Source organism: Hemicordylus capensis, chromosome 10 (genome assembly GCF_027244095.1).
Source record: "Hemicordylus capensis ecotype Gifberg chromosome 10, rHemCap1.1.pri, whole genome shotgun sequence".
Taxonomy (NCBI): domain Eukaryota; kingdom Metazoa; phylum Chordata; class Lepidosauria; order Squamata; family Cordylidae; genus Hemicordylus; species Hemicordylus capensis.
In genome coordinates, this window is record NC_069666.1 from 1,496,791 (window position 1) to 1,513,923 (window position 17,133).

At 51.4% G+C, this 17,133-nt stretch overlaps 2 protein-coding genes across 4 annotated transcripts in view; one reads left to right on the plus strand and one right to left on the minus strand.

Moving 5' to 3' along the window:
• ITGA11 (integrin subunit alpha 11) overlaps window positions 1–4,496 on the plus strand; it is an 81,416-nt gene extending 76,920 nt beyond the window's left edge. For 2 of the 3 annotated variants that reach the window (XM_053271638.1, XM_053271641.1), the window contains 3 exons: window positions 271–366; window positions 1,517–1,630; window positions 3,128–4,496. In XM_053271638.1, coding sequence (XP_053127613.1) covers window positions 271–366; window positions 1,517–1,630; window positions 3,128–3,199 — 282 coding nt within the window. In that variant the 3' untranslated portion in view covers window positions 3,200–4,496. Of the gene's footprint in view, window positions 1–270; window positions 367–1,516; window positions 1,659–3,127 lie in introns of all 3 variants that reach the window. The other variant, XM_053271639.1, reaches the window with a different exon arrangement.
• A 2,691-nt stretch (window positions 4,497–7,187) lies between these two features.
• FEM1B (fem-1 homolog B) lies at window positions 7,188–13,570 on the minus strand. The gene is made up of 2 exons (XM_053272891.1): window positions 12,983–13,570; window positions 7,188–10,529 (listed from the first exon to the last, which is right to left on the minus strand). Exons 1-2 carry the CDS (start codon window positions 13,228–13,230, stop codon window positions 8,894–8,896), a joined length of 1,884 nt encoding a protein of 627 aa, XP_053128866.1. The 5' UTR covers window positions 13,231–13,570; the 3' UTR covers window positions 7,188–8,893.
• Between the last annotated feature and the right edge of the window lie 3,563 nt (window positions 13,571–17,133).

Consider the following 17,133-nt stretch of genomic DNA (forward strand, 5'->3'; position numbering starts at 1 on the left):
GGACAACTTTGAGTTTGCAGTAAAGCCTGCTGCCTGCAGAACGCCATGGAGACCCTTTCTTTCTCAAAGTAGTTGTGCGAGTGCACCCTTCTTCCGACTCAGGGTGGCAGCTGTCCCTCTGGGCCCAGACGCCCTGGGGTTCCGTGAAGTCATGGGGAAGGACCCCTCAGGGTCTTTGATCTTACTACTTTTATAGTGGATATGTGCTCATGGCAGCCGAGCTAAGCTCGGTCTGCCCTGGAACTCTCTCTCTCTCTCTGTCTTGTGCAGCTGAAATTCAAATCGCTGAGGTTCGCCATTAACGCAGCCTTGCAGAGAGGCTTCCACAGTGCCTTTGTCTTCAGAGAAGATGACCCCAGCAGGCAGGTGAGTGGGCAGCTTGGCCTCTGGTGCGATTCACGCTCGTGCCCCCCCCCGGGGGTCCCAACGCCCAAGAGGTCCCAGCAGCAGCAACAGAGCTGGACGAAGGAAAGCCAAACCCAGGCCGTACCAGCTATGCAGCAACATGCTTGTTTTTGGTACGTTAAGTAGTGCACGTGGGGAGCTGGTCCAAATTGGGACCACAGGGGTTTTTTTTAGCTCTTTGACCATGGAGGAAGCCTCCTATGGGGAGCCGGTGGGGTTAGAGCCCCACTTACTCTAAAGACGGGCTTAAGAAACACAGAACTTGGCCTGGGATTTGTACCTGTATAAGCCTGAAGGGCAGGAAGACCGGAGGGGAGTTTCCATCTGGCTTCTCCGCCACCCGGACCTCTAGGCTACTGTGTTTGGGGATGATGGGAGTTGTAGTCCAACAACAACTGGAAAACTAAAGTTGCACCAGCCTGCTCTCACGCAGAGGTTCCTAACCTTGGGTCCCCAGATATTGTTGGACTACAACTCCCATCAGCTGTAGCCTTGCCCACTGTCGCTGGGGGTGATGGGAGTTATAGTCCAACAGCAGCTGGGGACCCAAGATTGGAAATCCCTGCTTACCACGTTAGAAGTCAACCCTGATGACCAGAACAGCAGCCACAGACGTTTCCAGTGAGAATTCTTGTAAAATAAAGCAACAGGGGCAGTATAAACTGCCATTTCCCAGGTAAGCTCCTCTTGTCCCCAGAAGCATTCCTTCTAGAAGTTCCTAGGGGCAGGGGAGTATATGACCAGATCTGTGTGTGTGCAATACAGGGGAAAGCAATCATTAAGTCTGCATGCATGCACACAACACAAGGCAGATTGTGCATTATAGACACTGCCGTGACAGGCGCACTCTTAACTTCAGGGAGAGCATGGAACCAAGAGGAAACGGAGCACCACCGCCCTCTTCTGGCAGCAGACAGGAACAGTCAGAAGAGAGTGCATAACTTGTGCACACTTTTGAGGAACGGGCCACTGCAAACTGTAACCAAATTTCCATCTTGCAGAATTCCCCGCAAATTGCATCCATTTTCCCAATGACCATAGGAGTTGAACGCAGATGAAGAGTCCCATGGAAGAGCTTGTTGCTCATGCCCTTGTTTTGTTCCTCTTGCAGATCACTTTTGAAATCTCCAAGATTGAGGAGTCCCAGATTCCCATCTGGATCATAATTGGGAGCACACTCGGTGGCCTCCTGCTGCTGGCGCTCCTCGTGTTGGCCCTGTGGAAGGTAAGGGGGCCCCCCCTTTGCTGTCGAGGTGAGGCTCGCTTTACTGCCCTGGGAGACTCGCCCCTGTGGGGAGGGGGCACTGCTTGGCATTCTTAAGCTCAACAAGGCATTTATGGTCCTCCTCTGTGACCTGTGTGTAACAGAGACCAAAAGACCAACCCAGCCGCTACCAACCCAATATTTTCAGCATGGTTGGGAGGGCGAATTAATCTTGTCCTCCTGCTGATATCCACAACGGCTTTGGCAATAAGCATCCGTTGCCAGATGGGGATTTGACAGGGCTGATCCCAAGAAGAACTCCTCCTGTGCTCTGATCTGGAAATGCGCTAATCCTGCAGTGCGGAGCCCACTTGCCAGTGTGATCTCATCATGTTGTTCGGCCCCTGTGTCAAGCTGCTAAGTTGTGTGTATAATGTGGGTGCTGGGAGTTTGGTGCAAGTGATGTTGCAGGTGGGTGGGTACGGGGTGGGGGGTGGGGGAGAGATGCAGCTGGTAGACCTAATAGACCAGGCCCACAAATTGCTGCCATTGGTACCATCTTCTCGGGGGATGAATGCTCAGAATGCCTTTGGCAACATCTGTCCCGCTAGAGATGGAAAATAGGCAATAGCATGGTTACACCTGCAGCTTTCTCTGTGTTCACACCCCTTTGTTTATTTAATATATTTATATTTATTTATTATATTTATATACCACCTGATAGGTGTATCTCTAGGCGATGTACACCATCCACACAATAAACCCCTAGCCCCAACCCCTGAGAGTGAAATTGCAGCCATTTTTGCAAAGGGTTAAGGTTAGGATAAGAATAAACCAGTGGTTGTCCTCTCTCCATGGAGTAATCTTTGGACAACATTCCCACCAATTTTAATGTCCATTCCTCTGAAAACATTTTTTTTAAAAACTTTTAGCAGGTTTTGTGACTTTGAAACTTCCTAAAACTTTTAAAACACCCTTGCGAATTTAGCCACTGCAGGCCCGCCCGATGGCCAGGACAGTCAGAGCATGCTAACTCATGGAAAGCCTAGCGACACAATTGCCTCTTTTCCATCCCTTGGAGTGCAGACTTTGCCAGCCATCCCCCCCAGATGGTATCGACCCCCAAGCCTGGGTCACTACTAAGGTGGCCATCTCTATCCAGTCGTGCAGGGGTAGCTGAACGGAGACTCTCCCGCGGTTGCTGGGACCAGGGTTCTCTCTAACAGGGATTCCCGGATGTTGTTGACTACAACTCCCAGAATCCCCAAGCAAAAGCCATTGCAGCTGAGAGGGATTCTGGGAGGTGTAGTCAACAACGTCTGGGAATCACTATTAGAGGCAACCCTGGTTGGGACTACCACACCCATCACCCCCAGCCTGGATAAATGGCAAAAGATGATGGGAGCTGTAGCCCAACAATAACTGCAGAGTCTCAGGTTGGTCACCCCAGAATACTGTGATGAGCTCCTGTCTTTGAAGTGATTTTCCCCCTCCCTCTCTCCCTTTATGGCCCTACAGCTTGGCTTTTTTAAAAGTGCCAGTCGCAAGAGAGATGCACTGCCAGACCAGAACGCCAAAGACTTGGACTGAGGTCTTAACTTCCCCAGCGAATTGGGTTGCTCCTCAAGGCCGTGTGCTTGGTCTGCAGGTGTCCTTCTGCATCGATCCACTCCCTTTTCTCTTGAAAGCAACCAAAGAGCTCAAAGACAAGCCACCGGGCCACACAGAGACACAGCCGCCAGCTCAAGAGACTTCAAACTGGTTTTAACTGCTTCTGCCTACGATCTTGGAAGCTCTGCACCCAGGGCAATTTAACAGGGAGAGGGGATTCTCTTCAGCGGTTCTCTTTTCATTACATATCTTGGCTCCACAAGGCAGACAAGCTTCATACCAGAAGCGTTCTGGGGTCAGCGTACAGCTCCAGAGCTCCAGTTTGCTGTGTTTCTATGACACAGTCTGCACCTCCAGTTTGAGGACACTTCCCTTTCAGCCCACATCCCCACTGAGAAAAGCTCTGCACCAATAGAAGGATGGAATACGTGAATCCACAAGAGACCACCAGCACCAGCAGCAAACGAAAAATGAATCCTCATGGATTATGTTTGTGGGAACTGCTTTTCCAGGGTTTCGAGGAAGAACCAGAAGCAGCAGCCAGCTGCGAGGATTCACAGGCAGCCTTTGAGTTATAATACTGATGCATTCGGAACAAAACACAGCTGCATTCAAATGGTCTGAGGCTCTCCCAGGACAAAAGGACTCCAGAAAAAGTTGATGCTTCAAAGCCAGATGTATGTGCAGGTCAGAGGACTGGGATTAAATAGGGATTAAAATTGCAAATGGTTACAAGAGCTAAATGGTTTTGGGAACTTTGTTGAAAAGTGGTATATAAATATTATTAATAAGCATAATAGCATATTCTCTAGGTCACAGTTGTCAGACGAAAGGAAATGCTGCAAGTAAAGAACCATGGACGGTAGCAAATGTTGCTAATGCTACCCAAGTGTGTGTAGCTGTGAACCAATCAAGTTTGATGTTAACTAAACCTTGATAATGAGCCTGAAGGCCTGTTCCTCTCAAGGGGCTGGCGGTAAAGAGATACCCAGTGCACCAACCCTGCAGAGGCTGGAGCCCAATGCAGATCCTGAGGATACATTCCATGCCTCCCCTCCCCTGCTCCCTCTTGCTTTCATTACGAAATGGAGCAGTGAGATAAATTGCCTACTTTTAATGCACTGAACAGAGCTACGGACAGTTGTAAGCACCTTAACTCACACAAGCCTTCAATCCTCAGCTGTATATACTTATTCTGGAAATGTTTACCTTTCTTATTTCTAAAGGTGAAGAGAGATGTGTTGTTTTTAAATAAAGCAAAAACCAGTTTGAAGCATTTTCCCGCGAATTGTGCAATTTCCAAAAGCATCAAGTGACCGGGTGGGGGGGGGATGTATTATATGTGTATATACTTCTGTATGTATGGTGGAAAGGTTTTAATTTGACCATTTTTTTCCTTTTGCATAATAAAATTATTTATGCTATTGTTAATTTTAATGACTGAAAATAAAGGAGACCTCTGTCCAGTTGAAATGCAACAAAACATGTAAAGTATTGTAGTGGTAGGGGATGTGTGTGCATTTTTAAAAAAGAAAATTAAACATTTTGTAAAATGGAATATATAAAATGTATGCATTGCTCATGCTTTTGTTTAACGAACTAGAAAAGAAATCTCATTTCTCACCAAAAGAGGGAGAGGAGAATAGTTCAGTGGGAGAGAGTGTCCGCTTTGAATGCAGAAGGACCCGGGTTCAATTTCCAGATAAAAAGATCTCCGACAACAGGTTAGGAAAGACCACCCCAAGGCCCTGAAGAGCTGCTGCTGGTCCCAGTACTGGGCGGGGTGGACCCAGGGTCTGCTTCCGAGGCTCATGGCTGTGTTTGGCAGGCGAGGCTGGCCACATGGAATAGCTCTTGCAGAAAAGGGTGGCAAGAAATGGAATCCAAGTCAGCCACGTTCAACGCGGCAGCTCAGTTTTCTTTCAGGAAGTCCGAGCCCTGCCCTACTGTCTGTGGCTGCTGGACTGGAGCGACAAAGAATGCGGATCAGGGCCCAAGTTCGAACGGACTGCCTTGAGCTTAGCACGCTTTCCCTTTTGCCTAGCCATAACACGTCTTCCTCCTTTGCTTCCGCATCCAAATCTGCTCAGCAACTAGGTCATGAGTAGCTTTCCAAAGAGCCATCTGTCTTTCAAACACAAGGCAGCCAACGCACGCACAGCCATGGATCAAGGTTCCCAGCTCGCCTTGGAAAACCCAAAGGCTGATGGGAGGTTTTGCTCCCCTGCCAAGCTTCTTTGGCTGTAGAGTGGTTTGCTAGGGAATTTCGAAGGGACAGATGCTGCCCAGCTTACAGTAAAAGCTCCCACATGCCCCCTTCCCTCTAGCATTTCAACTTCAAGAGGGTGGCTGGAGAACAGTATCAGTCTGCTAACTGAGCAGAGAGGCACTTTTTAAAGTGGCGATTCTCTTCTATTGAGCAGGGGAGAGCAATGGGCCCAATCCACCCCCCAGCACCGCATCCCACCCATGGCTGTTGCTGGTTTCTACCTTGCATTTTGATTTAGATAGCACGCTCTTGTGGGGCAGGGGGCCATCTTGTTTTATTTCCCTATGTAAACCACTCGGAGAACTTCTGTTGATAAGCAGTACATAAACGCCTAGAGTTGTCAACTTGACAGCTCTTCTAGAGCTGTCCCTTTCTACAGAACGTGTCTCCCAGAGGGCTGAACACTGCCTACCTCCCTGTTGCAGTCCCAATCCAGATCAGGTCCCCCCAGGCAGCTCCTGTTTTAAAGTGAAAATAAACTACCAGCTAGATCAGGAGTGGGTAAGCCAAGGCTTGCCCACTGTTGCTGAACTACAACTCCCATCACCCCCAGCCCCAACGGGGATCTCCCACATTGTGATACTGCTTACTTTGATCATATTGCTTACCATACTTGTGGCTCAGTAGAGTGCTGCCAAACCACAGCAAAACCTCTTTGTGGACCAGATATTTTTAGCCTCCAGTTAATTATTTTGATTCTCCCCCCTACACCGGGTGCTTCTGGCACAGTGAAACCAGTTGACATAAGGTTTCACTGGTCCAAAATGGACCAGAGGTGACTCATCAAAACCAAGTACAGCCCACTTTGAGAAGTGGGACACAATGACCTCAGTAGACATTCCTCAGGTAGCTTTGCTCCAACCACAATAGCATGCAACTGTTTTGGGTGCTGGGGGGCAGGGGAACATGGCACAGCCCACAGTGTAAGATTGATTCTGAGCTCACGATACAAGAGATGCGTACCTCCAGGTGATTGTTCAAGCTCTTCTCTGGACTGGAACAGACCTTGACAAGGGATACCAACAACTTCACATTGGCCAATGGGACAGATTCACACCAGCACAAAACCCATTCGAGGTTGAACAGTATGTCAGAACTGTCACTCCCTCAGACACCCCGAGATCTGCTCTCTGTAACAAGGACACCAAAGGTCTGCTTGCATTTAAGTTACTGCTGCAGGGCAGCGAAGTTCAGAGGTGACAGTGACAAAAGATTAAGAGGCATCCTATCAGAAAAGGGACCAGGTAAGAGTCAGACTGCACAGAGCAGAGAGCTACCACTTTGCTGGCCTAGGGATTAACACCCAGGTCCTGAGCCACAGCACTGCTCTGAGGAATTACAACACGTGCAGTGGCTTACAGGATGAGGCTGCTGTTAACTTGTTAATATTATCTACATAAAGAAACCGAATAGCTTGGCTGACAGGTAGGATTCAGTTATGGTGGTGTTCATACTTAGCATGTGCATGAATCAAAATTAGGTAGTTGTGGGAGTTTGTCACCAGGAATACAGGCACTGTTCTCAAACAGACGAAGAAGCATTCTGAATTTCAGAAACAGTTCACAAGGTCAAAGGAGCCCCCAACATGTTCAAATCCTCCCCTCCCACTTCTTCCCCCAGATTAACACATGCCTGACCTCCATAAAGCCCTACCAAGAACCTGCAAAACAGAAGCTACAGCAACACAGACACACAGAATGCCTTTTAACTTCAGATTCTTTGTAAAGATGTTATGCACAGGAACCCCACAAAGCTGGACAACCATTCTTGTTCATTTAAGGCGTGATGCAGAAGGAAGCTGGGTTGATTATCTTGTCCATTTTTCACTTTAAAATTCAAGGTCCGTTAGAAATCTTACAAGGGCCTTTCTAACATCTCGATTTTTAATCAAGCAAATTTAAAAATAAAACGCAAGGCCATGAAATCATTTCTCTTTGCACAGTACTCAAGAGGTCTGCCCCTTACAGGAGGCACCTGATGAGAGCAGCGTGAAAAATCGGACGGAAGAGCTAATTTAACATTCAAGGTTTTATTTGTAATATAAACGGACACACCTGTGCCTGGAACTCCCCTTTTCAGAGCTCTCTGATCCATGGTTTAAAAAATGACTGCAGAACATTCTTTCACCGTCTGACAGTTAGAAAGCGGCATTTAAAAGAAGGGGTGGCGGTAATATTCACTAACCCGTCAAAAACGTGACATTCGGCTGCTGACGTTTCTGTCAAAGAGAGATGCTTTTTACAGATCAGACATTCCTCATACAATCAAGGTACTTTTAATGATAAAAAGATGGCCTTCACAGAGGACAACTTAAGGGTTTTGTTCTGAGGATTAAAAAAAATCAATTTTCCTGAAGAGTTCCATAATGAAAGGACTAAAAACCAAATCTCAGGGCAGGGAGCTACAAGCACCACTTTCTATTCTTCCCCAATCCTTCCCTGCGAGTGGCTTCACACCAATATGAGCTCATCCTTTGAAAATAGCCTTCTTTGCCAGCCAGATGGAAGAGACCAGGAAAATGCAGTTGTTAACATTTCAGATATGGGTTTAAGATTTAAGCTTTAATCATAATACCCTAGCTTAGCCAAGAAGAAGAAGAAAACCAAAACCAGGATGTACACAAAAATTGTACCTACTACTTATTTTTTAAAAGCAACTCAAGTTCTAAAAATGATTTTTTTAAAGGAGAATTAATTCATTGGGGGCAGGTCTATCCATGTTTCCTCTCAAAATCAACCAGAGAAATGCTAAGAATTTAAATAGTGTTGGGAGAGTTCACACACCTGAATGTCAACCTGCATTTTCCTTTCCTTGAAGGAAATTTTCAGAGTTACTCTCATTTCAAGCAGGAAAAAAACCCTCAAAATATACTGACATCTTCAGCCAGAATAGAACTTAAAATGCATAAAAAATAGGCTGGTGAGGAATAGACTTGCCCTGGATTGCTTTGCACATCTTAGTAAAACCCCAGCAACAAAATGCTTTTGAATTCTCTCTCTTCCTCCCCAGGCTCAAGATGACTTTCCACACTGCTGCATAGGTAACATGACTGGCTCAATCACTTAAACGCAACCCTCTTTTGCAGGTAATTGCTTAAAGCATTCTGAGCTGTCAATGGTCAAACTCATGTGCATCACAGTATCAAAATATTTTACACTCATCCTAATTTGCAGTTTGATATTTCCCCCCCAGTTTGTTGAGAGAAAAACTCATTTGTTCGACCAACTGAAATTTCAGACACCAGAAGCGAAAAAAGTGTACAAATCAAAGCAAGTGTGCCTGTGCCGCTGAAAGAAGGGAGGAGAAAAGGGAATTCAAAAATTCTGCCTGGTATTTTATTGACTAGAGTTTGACCCTTCATGAGGGGGGCAAGGGGAAGGGAGCACCACCACCTAGCTGTGGCCTTAGTGGAATTCTACAAACTCTTCCAGCGTTTTGGGGATCTGGTTGCGATAGTTGATGTGATATACCCGCACTGCTCGGGCGGCCAGGCACTTCAGACTCAGTTTCATTTGAGTTTTCAGGAGTATCTCTGACACCCCGGTGGTACTTTTGTCCAGAGGGGTCTTCTTCTGCTTGTTCGTCATGTCCGTGTGGGCACCAGCCTCGACCAGGCTGATGATGATCGAGTGCAAGGTCAAGAAGTCACTGATGGGTCTGTTGTACTGGACGATGACATGCAGTGGGCTGTTCCCTTCGTTGTCCACAACGTTGACGTCGGCCCCGCAGTCCAAGAGGAGCTTGGTGACCAGCGCGTTGGGGAAGCTGCAGACGTCGTTGGTGTGGAAGTCATCCACGGGCGTACCGGAGTTGACGGCGTGGTGCAGCAAGCTAGACCCATCTCGCGTCCTGGGATCCAGGTGGATCAAGTTATAAATCTGCTTGTTAATGCGCGACTGCTCCTCATCCCTACACTGGGTCTTGGTGGAGATGCACACCAGATACAAGAAGGTGAAGATATTGCATTCATAGTTGTCCATGGCTGTGTGGAGCTCGGAGTCCTGAGAGCTTTTGACCCTGGCCATCCCCTGCTCTATCTCTAAGACGCTACACCTCAAGACGCTCTCAATGTCCTTGGCTTTCACCGGCTCGTTCAAGTGAATCATCTGAGAGAAGACTTGTGCAAAGCGCAGCAGGTCCTTATGGGTATTCCTATTCCCTTTCTGCCGCAAATGCAAGGCGTGAAGCCAGAGCTTGATACACTGTTCAAACTGCATGTTATCTGCATACACGGCTCCTCGGTAGATGATGGGGTGGGAGACATCGATATTGTCGGAACCCAGGATCCGCTCTCGGACGATGAGCCCTTCCATGTGCAGGGCGTCTCGGTCCTGCCGCAGGGATTCCAGTTCCTGAGGGGTCCGGCTCTCAGTCCGGTTGCCGTAGGCGTCTATCTGTGGCAGGACCTCCTTCTCTAGAACGTTCTCGCTATCTCTGTACCGCTCCAGCATAGCTAAATATAAATAATGATAGGTCTTCATGATATCGTAATTTTCCCGGTCGTTGGCAAACGAGGCACCCAACAGTTCCAGAGCCTCGATCCTGCTCTTGCGGTCACAGTCGGCGTGCGCCAGCAGCAGCTCAACCACGTCGGCCTTGCAGCTCTCCGCAGCCACTTTCAAAGGGGTCATTCCGTGGCCATTCACCATCATGGCCGACTTCCGCTTCACCAGCTCGCGGACGATCTCCAGGTGGCCGGCCTCGGCAGCGAAATGCAAGGCGGTGGCACCGCAGTGTGCTTTGGCATTGGGGTCAGCATGCTGCTCCAGGAGGTAGCGCACCACATCCACGTGGCCTTTGTAGGCAGCAATCATCAGGCAAGTATTGTCATACTTGTTGGCGATGCTGATGTTGGCGTTGTTCTCCACCAGGTACTTCACGATGTCGAGCCGGCCATCAAAGCAGGCGGCCCGCAGCGGGGTGGAGTTGGTCACCGTCGTGTGGTTGACGTTGGCCCCGTGGCTCACCAGGAGCTTGACGACTTCAAAGTGGCCAGCCCCAGCCGCGCACCATAGTGCGGTGGCGCCATCGATGACGTAACTACAGAGAGAAGAACAGACCAAGGCTCAGAACTGGCGTCCCAAGACCAAGGCAGTGCCAAAGATCACTACTGAGGAGGACAGAAGGAGCTGCCGACATTCAGCCAGACAAACAGTGACGTGGCGGGACACATTTTTCGGCCTTGAAGCCACACTACCCACCCAGGAAGTATGCAGCGCTGCTTCAAGCCACTTTGGATTGCCATCTGTAGCTCACCATGGCTGCAGGAGGAACTCCCGACTGAGAAGCTTTCCAGGCAAGAGAGGTTAAAAACAATTAAGAGTCACATTTAAAGGAAGCTTCTTGTCCAAACAGGTTGAAGAAACAATGCAGCATTCTCTTTTAAAAGGGAGGAGGAAGTGGACGCCTCATTTGGGAGCCTGGAAAGCAGTCGTTCCAAGGTTGGGGGAAAGGGGGACTTTCAGTCACAGAACCTGTTTGGGATTTTTTAAAGCTAGAACTCCAAGGCAGGGCACTGATTTACAGAGTCCACTTACATATGGTTCCCTCCCCTGCAACTGGCTACATTGATTGCTGCAGTTGTTTTCATGGCGGGGGGGGGGGCTAAAGTCTTCCCCTACAACTTAAACATGGGGCGGGGGAGACCTCACTCAACCTACTTGTCCAGAGCCAACCACCACTGCCTGGCATTGGACTTCAGCAGGCCTGTTAATAGGCAGGCGTCACATCAGAGCATCTGATGAGGAGCTCTGGTCAGCCTGATCTGAGTTGGTGCCCAGGAGTCCTATTCGAGTCAAAGAGATGAGAGCCAAGCAAGTAAGCTGGGAACCACAACCCCTCCCAGGCCTCTCCTCCAGAAAGAATACTAAATACTCTGGGCTGAAATTGGACAGCCCCATCCAGTGGCAATTCCAGCGTACATAGTTCTCGACTGATACATCTGCAGTCGTTTAATCCTCTCCAAAAGGAGCAGTTACTGTATCATTCCTAGAAAACTGCTAGGACCAAATGTAGACCCTTCACTGACATAATACAATAAGACGTTCTTGCCCAGAACCCCAAATGCTACCATTATACCTAGTCCATTTCCAGGGAAGCAAAAGGCAGCTGGGACGAGGGACCACACAGTGGGGCAGTGTATGCCCCCTTCCTGGATGGTTAGCCCCATGACTCCCAGCAACTCAACTCATCAGTGATGTCACAGAAAGAAATTGTCTCTCTTGGCAAAGGCCTTTCCTCTAGCAGAGGAAAAGTAACCCTACAGCAAGTAGCAGGAGCAGCCAGTGCGGGCACTGCTGCCAGGGGGGTGGCGAGAGGCACCTTTAAGAGTAAAGCAATTGGTGCTTACCTCCGCTCTCGCCACACCTGAATGCTGACTGGAGGAGCAGCGTGCCACCAAGCACCCACTGCAGCAGGGGATCGCCTCCACCACTCACCTGGCCACCGCAGATCCAACCCCTGCCAGCGGCCAGGTGAGTGGTGAAGGCAAACCCCCACTGCAGGCGGTGCTGGGTGGCACACTGCTGCTCCGAGCAGCATCCGGTGCGGCGAGAGCGGAGGTAAGAGCACCAATCACTTTACTCTTAAAGGTGCCTCTCGCTGTCCACCCCCCACCCCCAGCAGTGCCCACACTGGCCGCTACTGGAAGGCAAGCCATGCGCACTAGGGAGATGTAGAGCCTTATATTTGTCGGCAGCGACGGTGCCCATTGCTTGATAGCCTTAAAAACCACCCAGTTACTTTATGAACCAAGAAAAGCATCAGTTTTGCTCTTTAGCACTGGGAAGCTGAAAAGTGACACAGAACTCTAATTAGCTTCACTGCCTGATGAGGCGGGCAGATGGCAGGGGGGAGGGGAAGCGTTCCTAGCCTCAGAGTTGCAAAAATATGCTTTGAGGAAACAATGGCAAAAAATGGTGAAAGACCAGGGTGTGTGTGTGTGGGGGGGAGCAATAGCTAGGGTCTGGAAGGGAAGGGCATCCCTGTATGCACCCTCCTCATGGCTGGACTCACTTGGCCGAGTCACCTGAAGAGAGCCGGTCTGCAGGTACCTTTCTACGTCATCCCCGTTTTTCATTTCTAGCCCAGCACCAGAGACACTGGGGGAGCACCTGAGGAATAAAAGGCACGCCCCACCTGCAGTCAGGAACAGTCTGGTCCATCCCTACCATGACATTCTCCGGCATGCACAGGCCAGGCTCCAGGCGGTCTTCTGCTGGAGCAAGGCTGGTCCGCGTGTCCAGCAGAAGAGTCTTGCTTGACTACCAGAATCTTGTCCAGGTCACCTTTTGGCTCCGTCCAGTTTTGGGAACTCACTTACAGAACCAGCAGCATATCCCCGTGGAAGGTGGAGTGCACCCCACTGAGGGCGCCTGCCAGAAACCACAGGGCCGTGGGCCGCATCCACCCACTGGCACCCCTCGCCTCTCCACACTTCTCGGCCTCCCCCCGGGAGAAGCGCAGCCAGGGGCCTCGGCGACACCCGTACGTACCCGTCGAAACGGACCGTGCCGGTCTGCTGGGTCTGCACTCGGTAATGCTCCAGGAGCAGGCGCACGACCTTGGCGTGCCCGTTGCGGGCGGCGATGATGAGCGGGGTGGAGCGCTGCCCGCCCTGGTGGGTGACGTAGCCCAGCAAGTAGCGGATGTCGCTCTCGGAGCGGTTCAGGAGCAGGGCGGCCAAGGTCAGCACCCGCCCTTCGCTGGCCGCCTTGTAGACGTAGCCCGCCAGGCTCTCCATGGCCAGCTGCTCCTCCCGGGACCGCCAACGGCCCCCGCCCCCCTCCCCCGCCGGCGCCAGGGCCGAGCCGGGCTCGTCCCCCTCCTCCGCCCCCTCCTCCGCCGTGGCTCCGCAGTAAGGGGGGGCATGCGGGCCGACCCCCGTGGGGTCCAGGGGGGCTCTGGGGCTTCTCGTGGTACCGCCGTTCCCCGCCACCGCCCCACACGGGTTACGCCCCCAAGCACTGGCCCTGGGGGGCCCCAGGCCCCATGCTGAACGGGGTGGGGGCGGCTGAGGCGCCCCCTGCTTCCCCTCCCCACCAGGGAGACTGGAGGGGGGCCTGGGGAGGGGGGAGAGGCTCTCCTTGGGTCACAAACCCCACGCGGGGGCTGGGCCTTCCTCCCCCCAACTACGGGCCCCCGGAGGAGGCCTTGGGGGAGCCAAGGGGGGCGGGGGGCCCTCTGGCGACCCAGAGGGAGGCCCGGGGGGTGGAAGAGTCCCTAACTACGGGTCCCCGGAAGGTCTTTGCCGAACGCCACGGCAGGAGGACGGGAGGCCTCTTGGCATCACTACGGGTCCCCCGAAGGCTCACGGCGCGCCGCTCTTCGCTGCGGCGCGGAGGAGGAGGTGGAGGACGAGGACTACGGGGCGCGGGAGTGGCCTTTCCTAGCCGGCCGGCTTTCGCGTTTCTCTCGCTCGTGCTCCCCCACCTTCCTCCTTTCGGCACGGCAACCGGAAGCGGAAGCGGCCGGGACTGTCCTTCGGAAACGAAGCCCGGCTGGGGAAAGGATACCCGGGAAAGGATAGTTCCGGGCCTGGAGAGGGCTGCTGGGCCTTGCCGGGCCAGGCCTGGGCAAGGGGGTCAGTTTGCTCTGCCCAGAAATGGGTGGGGTCGATCTGAGGGCTTTTCTGCCCCGCCCCCGCTACCGTCCTCCCTCTGTGTAAGGAGCGCAGGGCGGCTGAGGAGGCGGTTGCTCTCCCCGCCCCTGCTTCCAGACTCACGACGACCCTGCAGAGGAGGCCAGGCCAGGCCAGGCTTGGCTGGGCGAAGGAGCTGCGGGGCACTGCCGAGAGAGCCGCCACCATCGCCTGCAGCAGCAGCGCCTCAGGACGTAGCCCCACCACTGGGGAGCAGCAGGCAGCCCCCTGTGCCCCCCTCGTCCAGCTGGGCCTCGCCTGGAGGCTCCAGGAAGGGCTGGGGGCTCCTCTTGAAAGCAGCCCCCTGGGGAGAAGCACTGGAGGGGGAAATGCTCCAGCGGGCATCACTTGCTTCCTCACCAGCCCCAGCCGCTCGCCCTGTCTGGGCCAGGCCATGGAAGAAGGGGGCCGTGTCGCCTTCCCAGAGAGAACAGGGTGGAGAGAGCCCAACTCGCCTCCTTGATTCGTGCAAGAAATATCCTCAGACTGCCTGGCATTTTTCATGCTTTTTCCTTTCCCTTCCCAGAATCTAGCCAGGCGGAGAAAGTGTCACCAAATCTCATGTCTACTTACAGCCTTTTCCGCCAGTCATCAAAAACTCAGTATATGTAGTTTTTGTGTGTAAGGCTGCAATCCTGTTGTTTTTGTTGCATTTTATTTAAAATGTTGTGCTGGTCAACTACCGTAATAAAGATTATTATTATTTCTCTTTATTTAAAATGTTCTTACAGTACTTTTCTCCTTTCTTTTTTTGGCTTACAACAATCACATCCCGTCGGATTAAGACGAGCAATAAAATGTCAATTCCAGTTCAAAATTACAACCACCAAGAGAGCAGAAGCAATCTTTGGGGACCCCACTATGTTTGGAGAGGTTTGGGGGTGAGGAAGTCCCATGAGTCCCTGCTTGAGACTTGTCTTCTTCCAGTGGTGTGAATGAGGAGCCACACCTAGAGAGCAGTGATTTCTGCAGGCAGAGAGCAGGCAGAAGAAGGGTGCAGCCTTCCTCTTATGCACTCTGGATGTACAGTAAACATTGTGGGGTGTCAGGGTGAAATGTCTCTCCACCAGGCTTGGATTGACCCACAGGGCAACAGGGCATATTCCCCGGGTGCCTCACCTGCAGGGCACCCCTGCTCCCCACCACACTCAGCAGCAGTGAATACTCCTTCCCTTAAGTACCCATTCTGCTCAAAACCTGGTGCCCTCCCCACATACATTCCACTGCCCTCTCAGTGCCCCCAGTCCAGCCCTGCTCTCCACACAGGGGAAAAAGTATTCCTCCAGTATTGGGAATCTGGAAGACTCTTATCTAAAGGTTTACAGATGACAAAAACCATGGAAATTGGAGTCAGAGGAAAGCTCCTGACAGATGGATCCCAAAAAGAACCCACTGCCCTGTTCCACTTTGGCATCGGCACCTGTTTTCATCTGCCAGATGTTAGGGCCTCGTATCTCCTTCAATCGACTGTGTCCTTCTTTCGACAGAAAACACGTGCCAGTTGCCTTACCCACCCACCCCTCTCATCTCACTTCAGGCACTGTCTCTTGTTTCCAGAGGCCTGAAGAGAGCAGGGGAAAGGGAGACCCACCAATTGTCATGACTAGTCATTTGCTGAGCCGGCTGACATGGTCAGTAACATTACCTTGCTAATTGGACCCGAGGCTTGTCTGGTGCAATTGTTTTGAGCTGGTTTCAGTAACAACACAATGAATAGTTAATTTGAAGTCATGGAATTGGAGCTGCTGGCATCTGTGGAAACTGTACAAGGGCGATTCCATCCATTATGCATAGGAGGAATGGCCTAATTCTGCCACGTGGCTCATGCCAGGATGTTCATGGGAGAGACACCAGCAAGGGAGGAGGATGCAGGTAGTATGTATGTATTTAGAACATTTACACCCCATGCTCTAGGACAAGTCCCCCTGGGGTAGCTAAGGACAGCTAAGGACAATAACAAAACATGTAAAATCTCACTGTTCTCCTGTCCCAAAATAGCATCCGCAATAACAGCAAACAACTGTTCAGAACAGCAGGGTTTCCATGGCCCTCCTAAAAACAGAGAGGGAGGGACAGGGGCATAAACTTTGTTGGGGTGGTGGGACTCAAGCCCCGCTCCAGGCTGCCAGGTGGGGGTGGCAGGGCTCAAGCCCTCCTCCAGATTTCCTGGGGGAGTCAATGCCCGCTGCCAGGTAGCGTCAGCAAGCTCTCATGTTCAAGTTCACCCGTCAGTTAAACAACACAGTCTGTCCTGTGTCGTCTTTGTAGTAACTCAGCAAGTTCTTAGGAGGCATGACTGCTTCTCGGGGCCCTTTCACTCTATAATTCTCTGGTTAGAAATAGTGTAACAAGGAGAAAAGTTGATGGTGCTCTATGCATGCAGGTGCTTTGCCCAGAGTGACCCCATCCCCTAAGGGGAATAGTCACATGTAGTCTCCCATTCAAATGCAAACTAGGATGTCTCCTGCTTAGCAAAGGGGACAATTCATGCTGGCTACCACAAGACTAGCTCTCCTCCCATGTGCCCTGTGCCCCCCTCAAAAAAAACTGAGACATCCACGCCCCTGGGGAGGGAGACTGGTGGATGTCCCTGGGGAGGAAATTCAGCCTCATTTAAGATTTCTTTACTTCATGAGCTGAGTTTCGGGGGGGGGGGCATTTTAAAATCTTGTCTCTGGGCCCACTCCAACCTTGCTATGCCCCTGGTCAGACCATAGGTCTATCTAGCTCAGAATTGTCAACACAGACTGGCAGTGGCTTCAAGGCTGCAACCATATCTTGGAGATGCTGCCAGGGAGGGAACTGGGAACCTACTGCATGCAAGCAGGCAGGGGCTCTTCCCAGAGCGGCCCCATCCCCGCAGGGGAATATCTTCCAGTGCTCACATGGAGTCTCCCATTCAAATATAACCCAGGATGGACCCTGCTTAGCAAGGGGGGCGATTCATGCCTGCTACCACCAGATCAACTCTCCAGAAGAGAAGAACGCATAGAAAGAGCCCTGCTG

What these genes read in the sequence shown, in the direction of transcription:
- FEM1B (XM_053272891.1), bottom strand. Translation starts at nt 13,230, where the DNA reads ATGGAGAGCCTGGCGGGCTACGTCTACAAGGCGGCCAGCGAAGGGCGG. An exon ending in GGCACGGTCCGTTTCGACGG is followed by an intron (nt 10,530 to 12,982) that starts GTACGTACGGGT and finishes TTCTCTCTGTAG; the next exon opens with TTACGTCATCGATGGCGCCA.